The following is a 15592-nucleotide window of genomic DNA, read 5'->3' on the forward strand; positions in this document are numbered from 1 at the left end:
TATAAGCAAACTTCTTCCATTTTTTTGCGCTCAAGTATTCAGTAAATCCTAATGACAACGTTATATTTCACAGCCTGTGCCGTTCATTTGATATCATTTATGTTCAGTAGTAATATGAAGAAGTCAATCGTGAATGAACATAAACAAATCAAGATCGATAAACAAATTAGGCTATAAGGACCAATCAACAGGTAGCTAACAGGTGGGAAGAAACACCTGTACATTCAATATAGTCTTCACCTGTGTGAGGGCTATATAAGACGGCACAAAAGAGCGCACCGTGCAGGTATTCCTTGAATCTTCCTCTGTGCCGTCAGTAGCTCGTTGGTGCCTTCGTTTTCTTTTTCTCTTTCTCCGTCGACGTGGTAAAATCTTCGAAGTACGACAATGTCTGGACGTGGTAAGGGCAAAGCAGCGGGCGCCAAACCTGCCGGGAGCATGCGAACCAAGTCAGCTAAGGCGGGTCTACAGTTCCCGGTCGGCCGCATCAAGAGATATCTGCACAAGGGGAAATTCGCGGAGCGGGTCGGAGCGGGCGCTCCCGTGTACCTGGCGGCCGTTCTGGAGTACCTGACCGCCGAAGTCTTGGAGCTGTCCGGCAACGCTGCCCGAGACAACAAGAAGAGCAGGTAAAACATTTTCCAATCCATGCCATACTGAGACATCCCCGAATTCGAATAGTCCATGGCCAAATTGTCTAGTGGTTTGAACCCACCATCATTATTAAACATAAGATAAGATGCGTACTTCTGGGAAAGGCTAGCGGCTTGACAAAAGTTGTTCCTAGAAATTTGAACATTAATCATTATCTCCCGGAAAAGAGCGCAACATGTTGCGTCGCCAGTTCGACTTTTTGTGATACCAGTACTGTTAAACGCATTTCAGTCATATTCATTTTAAGTCTTTCTCAACACTGCTACGTTTATAGGAAGTCTAGACAGTAGACATATATAAATTACTCCCCTTTGAAAGACAGAGCCATTTTTCTATCGTTTTGTATCTATCTTTTTTTTATTATTTCAGGATCATCCCCCGCCATATCCAACTTGCGGTGAGAAACGACGAGGAGTTGAACCAGCTGATGTCCGGAGTGACCATCGCCCAGGGCGGCGTGCTGCCGAACATCCACAACCAACTCCTGCCCAAGAAGACCGGACGGAAGAACGCCGGCGAGGGCAACCCGTCTTCTCAATCACAGGAGTACTGAACTAGACTTAACCCAATAAACTGACATTTTGGCGACGCCTCTGTGGCGGAGCTTCCGAACTTCTGTATTATGTGAATCGGCGACCAAAACAGCTCTGACGCATGTCCTGTAATGGATAAGAGGAAACTGGTTTTATTTTTGGCTGCTTCTCTATTGATATTGTGCAATTCCATGCTTTTATTCCAAATTATAATAGAAATTACAACCGAATAAACAAGTGCAATACAAATCACTTAGAGCCAAGAAATAACAACCGACAAGAAATGCCTGTTTGTCGATATGTAAGGTTGTAAATGGCGTGAAGTTTGTAAATTTGTGTAAATGGACTGTATATGTTTGTCATATTGTGAAGGCCATGTTTGATCGTAAATGTGTTGTTGTATATTTTCAATAAATTCATGTTTTTTATGAACATTATGTGTATGATTCTTACTTGAAAGCGTTAGCTGTATAGATCTTAAAATTCTCTGAAAAAATTATCAGTACATTTAATTTCTAGATGTTTCTTTGTCTTGACCATTTTCAAATTTTCAACCTGTCAATAAAGTACAGGGGGTTAGCTGCGCTATTTGTGCAGTTACTTTCAAAACGTTTACAACATATATAAATAAGTTCAAATATAACTTTCATTTTTAATTGTTTGAACAGTTTAGAACTGATGTGACTTAGATATTATTTTTAGATATTAACTATCATTTTAAAAACCTCTTGAGGACTTGGATTTGACTCTAGTTGGCAACAAAATACTCTATAAACAACATATTCATACAGTACCTCCATCACCCATGTGTATTAAAACTATTATGTGATGTCTTAGTAGATGGAGAAGAATATTTCTTGATTCACCCAGACTCAAGTTGGTTTTGGATCTGTTGCCTTCCAGATATTGATCTGTCTCAACTACCGATGACACAAGAGTTGGCTGACCAACGTGCATAAATGCTTACTGAAAAATGACACAAGTCGATTTAAACACACAACAAACGGGATATAGTTGGTACATGTAATAGTCTAGCTGTCTCCAGTAAGAGACTACTAGATATAACGTTGAGTAACATAAATTCAGGATTTTTCCGATAATGGTTGACTGAAATCAATCTAGCGGAACAATAAACCATCCTTTTTTTCTATTGTTCTGTCAGTATCATGTACTATCTTTGCACTAATCATATATATGGTAGATTTTGTCTCTAGTCGTGCTGACACCATAATATTTCAACTTGTAACTACCGTCCGCCACACGCACAATGACGGTGCTGTCGGACAGGGGTGAACATTAATTCGGGAGAGAAGATTCGTCTTGAATATCTTACCGCTAATTACATTTTATACAGCAGCTATTCGTTCCATCCTTGGCTTGAGGAGAGTGCTATGGATATAGACGTGTCCAAGTAAAAAAAATACACGAAAAAACGGCCGTACCGCACACATCAGGCCTCCAGGAACAACCCGTGTGTTGAGTCGGTAGAACGTTACTCAATGTCGATCCCCACCGTCATGGAAATTTGTACATTATTCATCGGGGCGTTAGCTGGATGCCGTAGAAATGGTAATACTACTATGTCCATGTGTTTCTGCTTGTGCTAAGAGCAAACTTTGAGGAAAATATCGCCATCAGTCCACTATCACACACAACATTTGGACAAAAAAGTGTTCCTCGCAAACGTTTGTCGTCTGCCGAATAGCAGGATTCTGGGTAACGAATATGGCGGCGGGAAAATTCACCGTAGTGCCGTAGCCATTGGTTGTAGCAACAAAGAGGCGTTTTGATGATTAATCACACTTAGAGTCCAGTTGAAGGTTAGTAAAAGAGATTCTAATAAGTTGTATTGTAAATAATTGTGTTGAGCAGGAAGCGGATGTGACATTTTTCTTATAAACCAGCGAACAACTACATCATGTATGTGTAGTATAATTCTCCCACGAAGCCCTCAGACTGTGACAATAAGGGACGGAGAGTTTTTGACGTAGCCAACTTCTAATGCATGGTTATCGAAGCTTTTCAGATAGTGTTCTGAATACGTTAGTCTGTCAAGTTTGCATTTCTAGCAGTATTACTGATGTTGCATCTAGCACATATCCCTAAATACCCCGTTTTCGAAAAATCCCGAATTTAAGTACCCCGCGAATTTATGTTACCCAACGTTAAATGCATTTGGGTATTTCTTGTCAGAAAAAGAAATCATTCCACTTGTGGGGTTTCTAAGGGTGTGTGTGTCAATGCAGTCTACTAGCATTACAAACAGATTTGATAAGGATAGAGACAACTGTAGGAATGATATCTTGTTTATTGGGAATCACTGAAACATCCTGATTAGTCACAAACTACAATGTACAGCAAGCCTTCGCTAACAGAAGTTGGACAAAGTTTAGCTTACATACAAGTAGTGCAGGAGTACACTTTAAAGCCAATCCACCAGGCTATATCTACCAGAGAAAGGAGACAATATCAACAAAAGTCTTCATACAACAGATGTTCATTCCAATATACCCAAAACCCTTATGCCAGACTATAACAGTTTCAGTAGCACTACCCAGTATTGTATCTTTCATTTGAAGTGCTCTAAACTCTTCCAAATTTGATGATATAGGAATATGTCTTCAAGTATTCTTTGTTTTCTTGTCATATCAGTCTATACCAACCATATTATACCACATTCATACACCTAGACATATTTTCTTCTCCTCTGACATGGAACAATGTTGTACAGCAATGAGGCCTTATCAAGTCTTATCATTATTTGCCGCCCTCAGACTCTAAGAATTTGCCAAGAATGTCTCCGTCCCTGAAGAGATGGTACTCCTGAAAAGACAAGGTTACATGAAGATGTCAGTAAATTTCTCATGAACAGAGCATCAACTGTGTCATACTCTATGCCTAGCACAAGTAAGAAAAAAATGTACTTTCTATATAGTCTGTATAACTCCAGCTGTCCGGCTGACTAGAAGCGTGATTAAAATCAGGCTACTTTTTACATTGTATATAGATCCAGCACTGTGCATACTACTGAAAGACAAAGGAGGAGAATCTGTTTGAATATTGTTGCTCAGACCGTCCAGAAGACAAGATAGCTCTCGACCCCCTGCCAGCACCAGTGGGTTCTCCCTTTCGGGCTCTGGCACGAAACAGGGAGCTCATAGCGTGGACTTTCATCATCGCAACATGGCAGCCATTTTGTCCTTGGAACAGATTCACAATAATGAATACCTAACCTTGTATTTCAACAAGAAGTGGTTTTGATTTCCAATGTTGTTGTACTGGCACCTACGCACCTGAACAAATTAGCTTTTAACCTTATGATAGTAATTTGCTGTATATCACCTGGTCTTCTAGCTTGAGCTTGGTGCCTCCGTACTCTGGGAGGAGGACTCTGTCTCCTGCCTTCACACTGCATACCACGAGTTCACCACTCTGCAAGGTAGACAGGGAAAATTCAGTTACAGTTTTACCTGAACTTAATTTTGGATAGGTCGTCGTCAACATGGACTAACAATGTCGTCATACGCAATTCATCTACATGTAAACATACAAAATATAGACCATGGTGTGTACATACTTCAGCGTCCTTTCAAACTAAACCACAACAATGGAACCATCCAAAGATGAAACTTACAGAGTTTCGTGACCCGGGTCCGACAGCGACCACAGTTGCGTCCAGGACTTTCCCGACCGCCTTCTCGGGGAGCATGATGCCTCCTTTTGTTGTGGTCTCTGCTGCAAGTTTTTGCACCAAGACCCGGTCGAAAAGTGGAATGAAGCTTTTTAGTGCCCTTGCCTGTGGAAAAATGGAGATTCATTTTAAATTGCAGGATGCAATTCAGAAGTATTTCTTCTTCTATAATCCTGGCCAATGTATTGAAAATGGGGTTTTAACACTTTCTGCTAGAAATTAGATTGAGCCAATTTGTGGCTGACACAAAGCATGATGGGACAGGGATAAGCATGATGGGAAGGGGGTGTGGCTATGGCCTCCAGCATGTCTCCGTTCCCATGAGAACACACTTGGCTCTCAGGTCCCAAGATGGTAGCGACCGAGATGTTCTCCAAGAAAGGACATGTACAACAGCTGCTTCTTTTGAGCATCGTGACATTTGACCAGATTAATCATTTTGACATTTCTATCTGGTGTCTTCGCCCATTTTCAGTTTTGATGATTCTCCACCTATCTTCAGGAATTTTGACCCATGCCCAATGCAGTTCACAGTCCCATGTGATGTTCAAATTCTTGCTGAACTATGACCTATTCAAGGTGAATGTTCAAGGTGAACTATGGCCTCTGTACAAGTAGATAACTTGCAAAACCCAGACCCATCTCCTTCCCCTAAAATAATTGTTTTCAGCATATTTAATACTGCTGTCAGAAGAGAAGAGAAGAGTCAGTTACAGGGCTTCAGCATTCAGCTGCAACACTTCACTTGCAGCTTATGCAACCAAGGATTGATGCAACACTTCATTCATTTAAAATTTTTCTTCACATAAACTTGAGTTGCAATCTTTAAAACATTGTGACTATAATAAAGGAGGCTCTATCATTGCTATAACCATTCTCTGATCATACAAAAATACACTGTTCGTCATTATCCTACCCAGGAACGTTATTTGGTACAAAAACCTGAGGTGAAATCTTTAAACCCCCCTCCCACGTGCGCGTTCATCGTTTACAAGCGAAAGATACTACATACTGCATTACTGGTGTTTTCCACATGAATTGCAACATGGATCGAATATATCTCAATCTACCTGCCAATTGAATCAGATATTGTCCAGAACAATGCAGAAATCTCACCATTTTGAAGGTAAAAGTGCAGTTTTCCCTTGCGTCACCCGCACACGCTGAAGGACGAAAATGCTAGAATCACACATGCACACATGGTCCCTCCGCACATGCGCACAGGAGCACTTCCGGGAGAACACGAAAATTGATCAGACCGGAAATAATAGGTTTTTATATGATTCCATTGATTAAAAATGATCTTCCAGCATTCAGTTCAATCCTGTATATTGTATGCATCAATTTGAAGCAGGAGTATTCGTCTAAAACTGCGTACTTTTTGTCTTTCACTGCTTATCATTCACTTATGCAAGGCAAGATGCCGGTATGTTCCAGAAGGAAGGCCCTGCATATAGCATATTGATATTACATAAGTTTGAGCTAATTATTTGCGCAATTTTTGGACAACACAGTAAGATTAATTGTGTGTAAATATAAAAATCTGCGATTCACGTGGATTACATAGGTTACAATACTCAGAACGATGGGTAACTAAAATTTGATTACCTAAAACAAATGTTATACACGGTTAGGGGCCAATACTAATTACCATATTTGGGATGGGGAATGACCTCGAGAAGAGTGGTTCAGTCTTTCAAAGTGGACGCGATTCACAAACGACCAGGACAAGAGGTGTTGCGCCTTTCTTCCCGGTTTTCTCTCCTTTCCTGGACCCTTCAATCTTCATATTTACACAGTAAGTCTCGGAGAACACTTAGATCTTGCACGTGCAACAAAATTTGCAGAAAATGTGTGAATGTGATTTTTTTGGAGGTTGAAAACGAGCACTTTTGCGGACGAAGTTTCTGGGAAAGAGGCAGGGTTGGGGTGACCACGTGCGTGCATGATCTGGCGTGATTTAAATCTGATGTCGTAACATGCATTCGTTTTACATTTTGTTTTGTTATAACAGGCATTGAACGTTGATTTGTGCTACGTATACAGCTTCAATTTTTTCCAAATATAAAAGGGAGCATTCGTGCACGTTTTGTATATGCCGGGTTTGACTTTGCCACTTGTGGGGAGGGGGGCGCAGGGGGCAACGTGGGCACCATGTGTATCGACCGGTTAAAATCAGTTATGTTGATCTATGATCATTTGTAAACATAACAAATATCAAAGACTTATCCAGGTTTTGCTGCAAGACGCACGTGTCTCTTTTAACCTCCTATCCCTAACGCGTTTCAAACCGGTCCAGACCAGTTCTGTTGAAGCCGGCCCTCTTGCGTAATTCTGACTCTCTAGTGATTTATGCATGATTTTCAACCTCAATTAATCTAAAATTAGTCCTTTTCACCCACTATTTGTGTCAAAAATGATAGTCGAAATTTCCACAAAATTTGTTCAAACATTTTTTTCATCAGATCCCAAATCTTGCAAAGAAGAAAGCCCCTTTCTCCTTTACTAACAACACATGTAGTTGAGAATCTGATTCAGATCTCAAGCCTTTGCCCTTCCTTTTCTAAACCTTTTCTTTTTTCATCTCAGCCTCTAGTTGAAGATGTACCGACTACCTGGCTTGGTTCGCCAGCTGCGTCCCGCGTCTCGGCTGCTTGCGCCGGTCGCCAGACGAGGATACGCCAAGGACATCAAGTTTGGAGCGGACGCCCGTGCGCTCATGCTACAGGGTGTGGACCAACTCGCAGATGCTGTAGCTGTGACGCTGGGGCCTAAGGTGGGTGTTGGAAGCACTGATGATTGAGTAACAGATGTCAATCATCTGTGGTTGATAGGCAGCTGCCAATCATGATTTACGATACAGTTGTTTGGAGTGATTGTTCAAAACGCAAAGATGCCCCTACGCTGTGATAAAATCCTGGTGAGAACACGTTCAAATATCCAAAAAGCTAAGCTTTGACTCTATTTAGCAGTGCTGTTCAAGTTACTGTATTGTTTGTTTCATGTTAGTGTTGAGATATGATGTACTAGTGTCGTGAGCACCTCTAGTACGTAGTGTCCACTTTTTGGTCCTAATTTGGTCATAACCACCTTATAAGGTTCTACAAGCCAGCTGACGCCCAAACATGGCATGAATGGCGAATATGTCTAAACCTCAGTTTGATCTCATACCATATACCTACTGTGGGCATGGCTTGGTCCATTACCATTGAGTACTTTGGCATATCTGGACAACATGTTATGCTAATAAGAGTGATGCAAACAGATGGAACTATTGCATCGGAAATCCGTGTGGGAAAGTCTTGGCTTATGTAAGCCATACCAGCAGTTGCACTATCAGTATCAGTCTCTATATATATATATATAGTAAGAATCCAGGTATTGAGATATTCACTCACAGGAAAAAACGTTACTGTTACAGCTCCTTGCAGCAGAGGCAAATGATGAACCCAATATTCTTTCCCCATCTTATCGATAAATGAAGAAGCTAGTCTACTCAAGCCAATCCAAATCTGATGCCTCCTAGTCTGCATGAGCTGGGGGAGGGGGGGCAAGGATTCAAAACTCCATCAAACACACATTTTAGTAAAACATAATTCATACTGCTTCTAATGAAAATGTGCATATTTCCCCAGGGTCGTAATGTCATCATTGAACAGAGCTGGGGCAGCCCAAAGATCACCAAGGACGGTGTGACCGTTGCCAAGGCGATAGAGCTGAAGGACAAATGGCAGAACGTCGGAGCTAAACTTGTACAGGTTCGTAGGTGTTAGTTTGAAAACGTTAGAAATCAAGAACGCTTCTTGTTAACATTTTTTAATTTTTTATTTACCACTGAATACAATGGAGGGGAAAGCAAAACATGGGATATGAATCCCCTTTTCAAGCTAGTTCTCCCCCAAAACATTTCAGATAAAGTATTGTTAACGTTGTATGCGGTAGTCTGTTTCAAGGACAAAATGGCTGCCTTGTTGCGATGATGAAAGTCCACGCTATGAGCTCCCTGTTTCGTGCCAGAGCCCGAAAGGGAGAACCCACTGGTGCTGGCAGGGGGTCGAGAGATATCCTGTCTTCTGGACGGTCTGAGCAACAATAACAGCCTATTTCATAAGTTTTAGATCCTTCAAAGATCAAAAGAGACTATCAGATCTTAGCAGTGTGTTGTGTTGAATCTTCCTTAACTGTAAGATTATTCTCAATGATATGTGTTACTGTTAGCTTGCAGCAAAGACATCTTTGAGTATAGCTTGAATGTGTCTGGAAGCATTTTGTCTTGTTCTGAAAATATTTCCTTTGCAGGATGTCGCAAACAACACAAACGAGGAGGCGGGAGATGGCACGACAACGGCCACCGTTCTCGCACGCACGATTGCCAAGGAAGGTTTTGATAAGATCAGCCGTGGTGGTAACCCCATTGAAGTCAGGTACAAACTGTTTTATGATTATCTTTTGTCAATCCATATATGATTGTGCTTTTTCTGGAAAAAAAATCAGTTTCACTGTTGTCAAAGAAAGGCATCATAACATAGAGATGTGACAACAGAGATGTTTACACCTGAGAGGAGTGAGGAAAGTTGTGTTAGATGGCCTTCCCTGCACAATGTCTGCCTGGGAACGACAGGACCAGAACCCAGGACATCTTAATCTCGCGTCTGTTTGTCTAGCCACTCGACTGTTAGACGCCATGTTTGAATACTTCTAGAATTGAGGTTACAAGAATATTCTTCGAACAGTGACTTGATAAAAGGTAGCAAAATACTAACCTCCAAATTTTCGGCGTCTAGTCTGTACGTCTTGTTCACGGAATGACCTAGTCTCGCGAGAACACGAGACTAGGCCGAGACTTGTGAAGATCGTCCTGCCTCCCCCGTCTCCTTGCCGAGTAGGGGTAAGTAGGACTTCTAGAATTGACTTTGTGTACATTTCCTGTAGGCAGGGAGTCATGATGGCGGTAGATGTTGTCGTGGATGCCTTGAAGAAGATGTCACGAGCAGTCACTACCCCGGAGGAGATCGCACAGGTGGCCACCATCTCTGCCAACGGCGACAAGGTCATCGGTGATCTGATCTCCAATGCCATGAAGAAGGTCGGCCGCAACGGCGTCATCACGGTCAAGGTCGGTAAAGGTCATGGACCATGAATATCAGTTAACAAATGTCTAATGTAGCTTGAATGCATGTTTTCATTTGTGAAAAATAGGTAAGATTTTGTTTGTACTACAGAGGCAAATGATGAACACATTATTCTTTCCCCATCTTATCGATAAATGAAGAGACTTGTCTACTCAAGCCAATCCAAGTCTGATGCCTCTTAGTTTCTTGTAGATTTGGAACCGGGTTAAGTCTTTTCATTGAAACAGTGTTTTTCTTTCTGTCTTTCCATGTAATTTCACCTGCTTAGTTTGTAAAAATGGTTCACTGTAAGTGTTTCTTGAATTTATATAAGATGTTGTTTTTCGTCGTCTTAACAGGATGGAAAGACACTATCTGATGAACTTGAAATTATTGAGGGCCTCAAGTTCGACAGAGGCTACATCTCTCCCTACTTCATCAACACAGCTAAGGGTAAGCTAGAATATATAAGCTTTGGATTTTTTTCATTTTGCACTTGTTTGCCCAGACCTGTGAGAATGTAACTTTCAAGGGATAAGGGGGTCAAATTGCATCAGTGCCATAAATTATTGATAGGTTGCAAACTAGGCATGAAAAGATATAGCTATGTTTGATTCTAGTTTTAGAAGAAGGAAAACTTTGTCATTGAGGGCAGCAGAGGCAAATGATGAACCCAATATTCTTTCCCCATCTTATCGATAAATGAAGAAGCTAGTCTACTCAAGCCAATCCAAATCTGATGTCTTCTGCTGCTCTTCTTGAAGAACATTTTAACATATTTTTCAAAGTGAAACAGCAGCAACATGTCAAACTCAATGTCTCCCTCGAAACTACTCTGGATTGATAAATGGTTGATTGATAATGTTAGCAAAATTCCCAGAACATGTTAAGTCTGCAAGAATTTTGCTAGTGAAAGTAAGTAGAAATTTTTAGTGGCAACAGTGAACTATAGGGACAGTTTTACCCATGATTCAACATTGTACCCATGATCCTCCAGGCCAGAAGGTAGAGTACCAGGATGCGTTCGTTCTCCTGAGTCAGAAGAAGATCTCGTCTGTCCAGTCCATCATTCCCGCACTGGAGATCGCCAACCAGCAGAGGAAACCACTCATCATCATCGCAGAGGACATTGACGGAGAGGCACTCAGTACGCTAGTACTCAACAGGTACAAACACGCAAGTTGTTGTTTGAAGAAAGTCTGATGTATATTTTTTTCTACTTTTTTTATCAATGTCTTCCTTGAGGTATGATGAACGACTCAAGCCCAGAATCAATACATGTTGGCATTGATTAGTCTTTCTGACCTCAGGTTCTTCTAAGCTAGCACTCGCTACTTGAAAATGTAACTGTACAAATTGGTTGTAGGAGTATTTTTGCACAAATAGGTTTCTGAACGTTTGTCATTTTCATTAACAAATTATCCTATACACTCTTTCTCCCCGCCATAGGTTAAAGGTCGGCCTGCAGATAGTAGCAGTAAAGGCTCCAGGGTTCGGAGACAACAGGAAAAACCAACTAGTGGACATGGGCATCGCCACAGGAGCTATGGTAAGATGTCTGGCCTTTGCAGTTCTAGAACTTAGACGTTTTAACATACCTTGCAATAATTTATTTTGGGTAAGTCCTCCCTCATAATTTATATAACACAGTTTGAAGTAGTAATACATCAGGTTCTCATCTACATGTTGTATTACCACTAGGTAGTTGGTGATGATGTTAATCAGAAAAGAGACATCTAGCAGGATATAGCAGTACTGCAGTCTCATCTGCATATTTTATCACCACTAGGTGTTTGGTGATGAAGCCATGGAAGTCAAACTTGAAGACCTTCAACCACATGACCTTGGTCAAGTTGGGGAGGTCGTGGTCACCAAGGATGACACGCTACTTCTCAAGGGCAAGGGCAACAAGGCTGACATCGAGAAACGGGCGGCACAGATCGTGGAAGAACTGGACGCAACGACCTCCGAGTACGAAAAGGAGAAACTGAACGAGAGACTGGCCAAGCTGTCAGATGGTGTTGCCGTTTTGAAGGTACTGTTTCCAAAATTTCTGTCTACAAAATTTGACGAATAACAACAATTTGTCTGCATCGTTTTGCATTGATATTTGTTCCATACGAAACATATTCAAACAAAAACTGAGCTACTGTTGAGTCTTAAGAAAATAACCATTTCAATGCATAATGCTAGCAAAATTTTTGTATTGGGTAAGGCTTATATTATTGGCAATCCAGAGGCAAATGATGAACACATTATTCTTTCCCCATCTTATCGATAAATGAAGAGACTTGTCTACTCAAGCCAATCCAAATCTGATGCCTCCTGTCAAATCACAGTAACTGTTTCTGGTCTCTGCTATGAACAAGACTTCTGACCAAATTTTAACACTTTCACTCAGATTGGTGGCTCCAGTGAAGTGGAAGTGAACGAGAAGAAAGACCGCGTGAACGACGCGTTGTGTGCGACGAGAGCTGCGGTAGAGGAGGGCATCGTGCCAGGCGGTGGCACCGCTCTCCTCAGGTGTCTTCCAGCCCTGGACGGGATCACATGCGAAAACGATGACCAGAAGACAGGTATGGTATTTGTTTTGGTGCTGTAGATCGGATGAAAAGTATTGAGTCTTTTCCTGTTAAGGATAGTTTACTTTGAATATTTTGTTACGGATAAGTTACCCTTTTCCTCGCACTTCTTCTTTATGCAAACCTGTAACTTTGAAGGTGTAGAGGTAGCAATTTGAAATTGTGTCAAGAAATTCACATTGAAAGATAGATCTATTATTAGTTTTAGTTATATGATAAGAAAAATAACATAATTGAGAGCAGCAGAGGCAAATGATGAACCCAATATTCTTTCCCCATCTTATCGACAAATGAAGAAGCTAGTCTACTCAAGCCAATCCAAATCTGATGCCTTCTGCTGCTCTTCTTGTAAACATTTTAACACATTTTTCAAATTGATGTCCAGATGCATTTACTGTTAACTCTTGATATTTGCAGAGTGGAAACCTGCAATAAGTGTAGATTTTGCAACTGATATCCTCAGTTTTGAGAACTGTTCCACTTGATTTGTATAAAAGGATTTGAAAACAGGACGTGTCAAATCTTACAGTGCCTAAAACCTAAAGGGTTGAAATTTTTCTTTAGGCTCTTTGACTCTGCAGTAAGTTATTGAGATGTATAAGTGTACTTTAGTTTTGGAGCATAAGCGATTTACAATCCTTGTTCCCCCCTTCCAGGCGTTGAAATAATAAAACAGGCCCTACAGATGCCCTGCATGACGATAGCCAAGAACGCAGGCATTGAGGGCATGCTTGTCGTGGACAAAGTCAAGGCGATGGGGGCTGATGAAGGCTACGATGCCATGAAGGGCGAGTACACAGACTTGATAAAGGCTGGCATCATTGACCCCACAAAGGTACACAACAAACAAACAAACGAACTAATGTATTCATTGTACATTTTGTGTTTTGAGCTGTAGCACTCTTCATACTGTAATTAGTGACATAGATCAATACCAAATACACAGCAGATAACTGTTTTCATCATAGACACTATTATAAGACAGTGTTTTTTATAACTTGTTTTTTGTATGTTAATCTTTAGCACTCTGTACATACAAATTGAATCTCTTTGAACTAAAAGGCATTTACAGTATTAATTTTTGTTTTACCATGAAAATTTTCAATTTTTTATGTGAATGATGTTGCTTGTTATGATGTGCTTGATTACCACTAAGTATTTGATCTTGAGAATCTTGTATGGCTGTGTGCAGAAACTTGAAGATCCCTTCTGTTTCCTCACAATAGGTCGTGAGGACTGCCATTGTAGACGCTGCGGGCGTGGCATCCTTGGTCTCAACAGCAGAAGCCGTCATCACAGAAATTCCAAAGGAGGACCCGCCAATGCCAGGAGGAATGGGAGGCATGGGGGGAATGGGCGGCATGGGGGGTATGGGAGGAATGATGTAGAAACAGAAAAACTGGACTACAAAGAACATTTTGTCTTGTAAAGAAGGGGTTTTCTTGAGTCTGAATTATTCCAATGTGGATCCAATGCAGAGAACATCATTTTATACATAACTGGGAAATATTGTGTTCTGTGATTAACTAATGTGGATGAATTTGTGTTAAGATGGTTAAGTTACTGGGATACTGTGACTTCTGTCTACATGACCTTGACCTCTCCTTATTACTACAACACTGTCTTAAAGACAGCTCCATAGAGTCGATTCCACATTACCGAGAGGGTGTTTGTTGCCTTTTGTTCTAACATTTGTAAAACCTTTGTAACAATCTAAGGGAGATAAGTGACTGTTTAGAACAATTTCCAACATTCATGTGATGTTCTAAATAGTTTCTGCTGTGTTCCAACATGTTAGACAAATTTCTAACATTGCACATGTTATTTGTATTATTTTCGAAACTGTTGGAAAATAGGTTGATCATTTGTTCCTACATGTTCCAACATCATAACAACATGGTATAACTGGGTCAGTGGGATGGGAACAGGGCAATTCACACATCCCTTCAAAGTATAGGGGATTAGGCCTGGGTGCCATGCATAGACACCTGAAGACAAAAGTCCAGACGTGAAATCTAAAAATAAACAGAGGCAGACAATAGAGTGTGATTAGCACCTACTTTTATGGGGGCAATAACCCAAATCTACCATTTGAAAAATGATTCAAATTGTTCCAACATGTTCGAACAGTGAAACAATCACATAGATGTTTGAAAATTGTTCTAAATAAAGAGATATTTGTGCAATTACTTTCCAAATAGTTCCAACATATATAAGTAAGTTCAAACATGTTCAAACTTTCATTCTTGATTGTTTGAACAATTTAGAACTATTTTGACTTGAATAGTCTTTTATCTAAAATTGTTTGAACTCACTAGCAATATTACCTGAAAACCCTCTCGGTGACATGGAATTGACTCTAGAAGATTCACAATCCAGATGTCAAAAAACGGGCCAGCAGTGTCAGTGTCACTGAGTGGTGGAAGGGAAGAAAAGATTCTAGTATATTAACCATCAAGATGTGAAATTATTAACTAAAAAAGATATGAAAGTTTAGGTGCTAGTGGAGTTAGTATTATAACAGTAGTTGTATGGAAGAGAGATGTATAAATGTAAATTTGATGGATCCCATGCAATTATTAGATTGGACCATTCCTTCACCAGCTTTCTCTGCAAATATGCATGCTGTGTTAGTCTGTAGCACACTGTCTAACATCTGCAGTGAATACCGTCAGCATTATTACTTACACAAGCTACATGTGCTTCACATATGTTTAAATCTTCAGTCTACGTCATACAGAAGCTAGAACAGTTTCTGAAGACTAGTATGCAATCATGTGACAAAAGTCCTTTGCTGTATTGTTCTCACCTTCAGTGCCGGTAACGTACAAGTGCAGCATGTATTGTTAGCTATGTCCTCTACAGGTGTGACAGTTTCTCTTCTTGTCCAATAAAAGGTCTCGAATTGTTAACAAGTTCTCCTGTGTGTCAATGCTAATCTCCAAGCAAATGTTGGGTGTAAGATCGTAACATTTAATCACAGCCCATTGGGTTTGATGGCTATCAGAGAAGCCTGGTAGA

At 40.7% G+C, this 15592-nt stretch overlaps 3 protein-coding genes and 2 non-coding genes across 5 annotated transcripts; 3 read left to right on the forward strand and 2 right to left on the reverse strand.

The window, feature by feature from the left end:
• Positions 1 to 298: 298 nt before the first annotated feature.
• LOC136446726 (histone H2A-like) lies at positions 299 to 1619 on the forward strand. Its single transcript, XM_066445249.1, has 2 exons — positions 299 to 629; positions 1024 to 1619. Exons 1-2 carry the CDS (start codon positions 388 to 390, stop codon positions 1205 to 1207), a joined length of 426 nt encoding a protein of 141 aa, XP_066301346.1. The 5' UTR covers positions 299 to 387; the 3' UTR covers positions 1208 to 1619.
• A 1858-nt stretch (positions 1620 to 3477) lies between these two features.
• On the reverse strand, positions 3478 to 6127 carry LOC136446727 (10 kDa heat shock protein, mitochondrial-like). The gene is made up of 4 exons (XM_066445250.1): positions 5995 to 6127; positions 4822 to 4983; positions 4530 to 4619; positions 3478 to 4010 (listed from the first exon to the last, which is right to left on the reverse strand). Exons 1-4 carry the CDS (start codon positions 5995 to 5997, stop codon positions 3945 to 3947), a joined length of 321 nt encoding a protein of 106 aa, XP_066301347.1. The 5' UTR covers positions 5998 to 6127; the 3' UTR covers positions 3478 to 3944.
• LOC136447996 (small nucleolar RNA SNORD22) lies at positions 4250 to 4369 on the reverse strand. The gene has a single exon (XR_010757825.1). It is a non-coding gene; the product is annotated as a small nucleolar RNA SNORD22 (small nucleolar RNA).
• Positions 6128 to 6542: 415 nt separating the features above from the next.
• Positions 6543 to 14209, forward strand: LOC136446723 (60 kDa heat shock protein, mitochondrial-like). The gene is made up of 12 exons (XM_066445245.1): positions 6543 to 6676; positions 7468 to 7654; positions 8514 to 8636; positions 9178 to 9302; positions 9811 to 9994; positions 10349 to 10442; positions 10987 to 11155; positions 11439 to 11538; positions 11779 to 12024; positions 12391 to 12565; positions 13228 to 13406; positions 13798 to 14209. The coding sequence occupies exons 2-12, from the start codon at positions 7481 to 7483 to the stop codon at positions 13957 to 13959; spliced, it is 1731 nt and encodes a 576-aa protein (XP_066301342.1). The 5' UTR covers positions 6543 to 6676; positions 7468 to 7480; the 3' UTR covers positions 13960 to 14209.
• Positions 8850 to 8969, forward strand: LOC136447995 (small nucleolar RNA SNORD22). Its single transcript, XR_010757824.1, has one exon. It is a non-coding gene; the product is annotated as a small nucleolar RNA SNORD22 (small nucleolar RNA).
• Positions 14210 to 15592: the final 1383 nt, after the last annotated feature.

The sequence above is a fragment of the Branchiostoma lanceolatum genome, chromosome 13 (genome assembly GCF_035083965.1).
Source record: "Branchiostoma lanceolatum isolate klBraLanc5 chromosome 13, klBraLanc5.hap2, whole genome shotgun sequence".
NCBI classification, from domain to species: Eukaryota; Metazoa; Chordata; class Leptocardii; order Amphioxiformes; family Branchiostomatidae; genus Branchiostoma; species Branchiostoma lanceolatum.

Coding starts and splice junctions, on each gene's coding strand:
- LOC136446723 (XM_066445245.1), top strand. CDS start 7,481: ATGTACCGACTACCTGGCTTGGTTCGCCAGCTGCGTCCCGCGTCTCGG. Junction 8,637..9,177: donor TCGGAGCTAAACTTGTACAG/GTTCGTAGGTGT, acceptor TTTCCTTTGCAG/GATGTCGCAAACAACACAAA. Junction 9,995..10,348: donor ACGGCGTCATCACGGTCAAG/GTCGGTAAAGGT, acceptor TCGTCTTAACAG/GATGGAAAGACACTATCTGA.
- LOC136446727 (XM_066445250.1), bottom strand. Junction 4,620..4,821: donor GACCCGGGTCACGAAACTCT/GTAAGTTTCATC, acceptor TCTACCTTGCAG/AGTGGTGAACTCGTGGTATG. Junction 4,011..4,529: donor AGCTCAAGCTAGAAGACCAG/GTGATATACAGC, acceptor TTGTCTTTTCAG/GAGTACCATCTCTTCAGGGA.
- LOC136446726 (XM_066445249.1), top strand. CDS start 388: ATGTCTGGACGTGGTAAGGGCAAAGCAGCGGGCGCCAAACCTGCCGGG. Junction 630..1,023: donor CGAGACAACAAGAAGAGCAG/GTAAAACATTTT, acceptor TTATTATTTCAG/GATCATCCCCCGCCATATCC.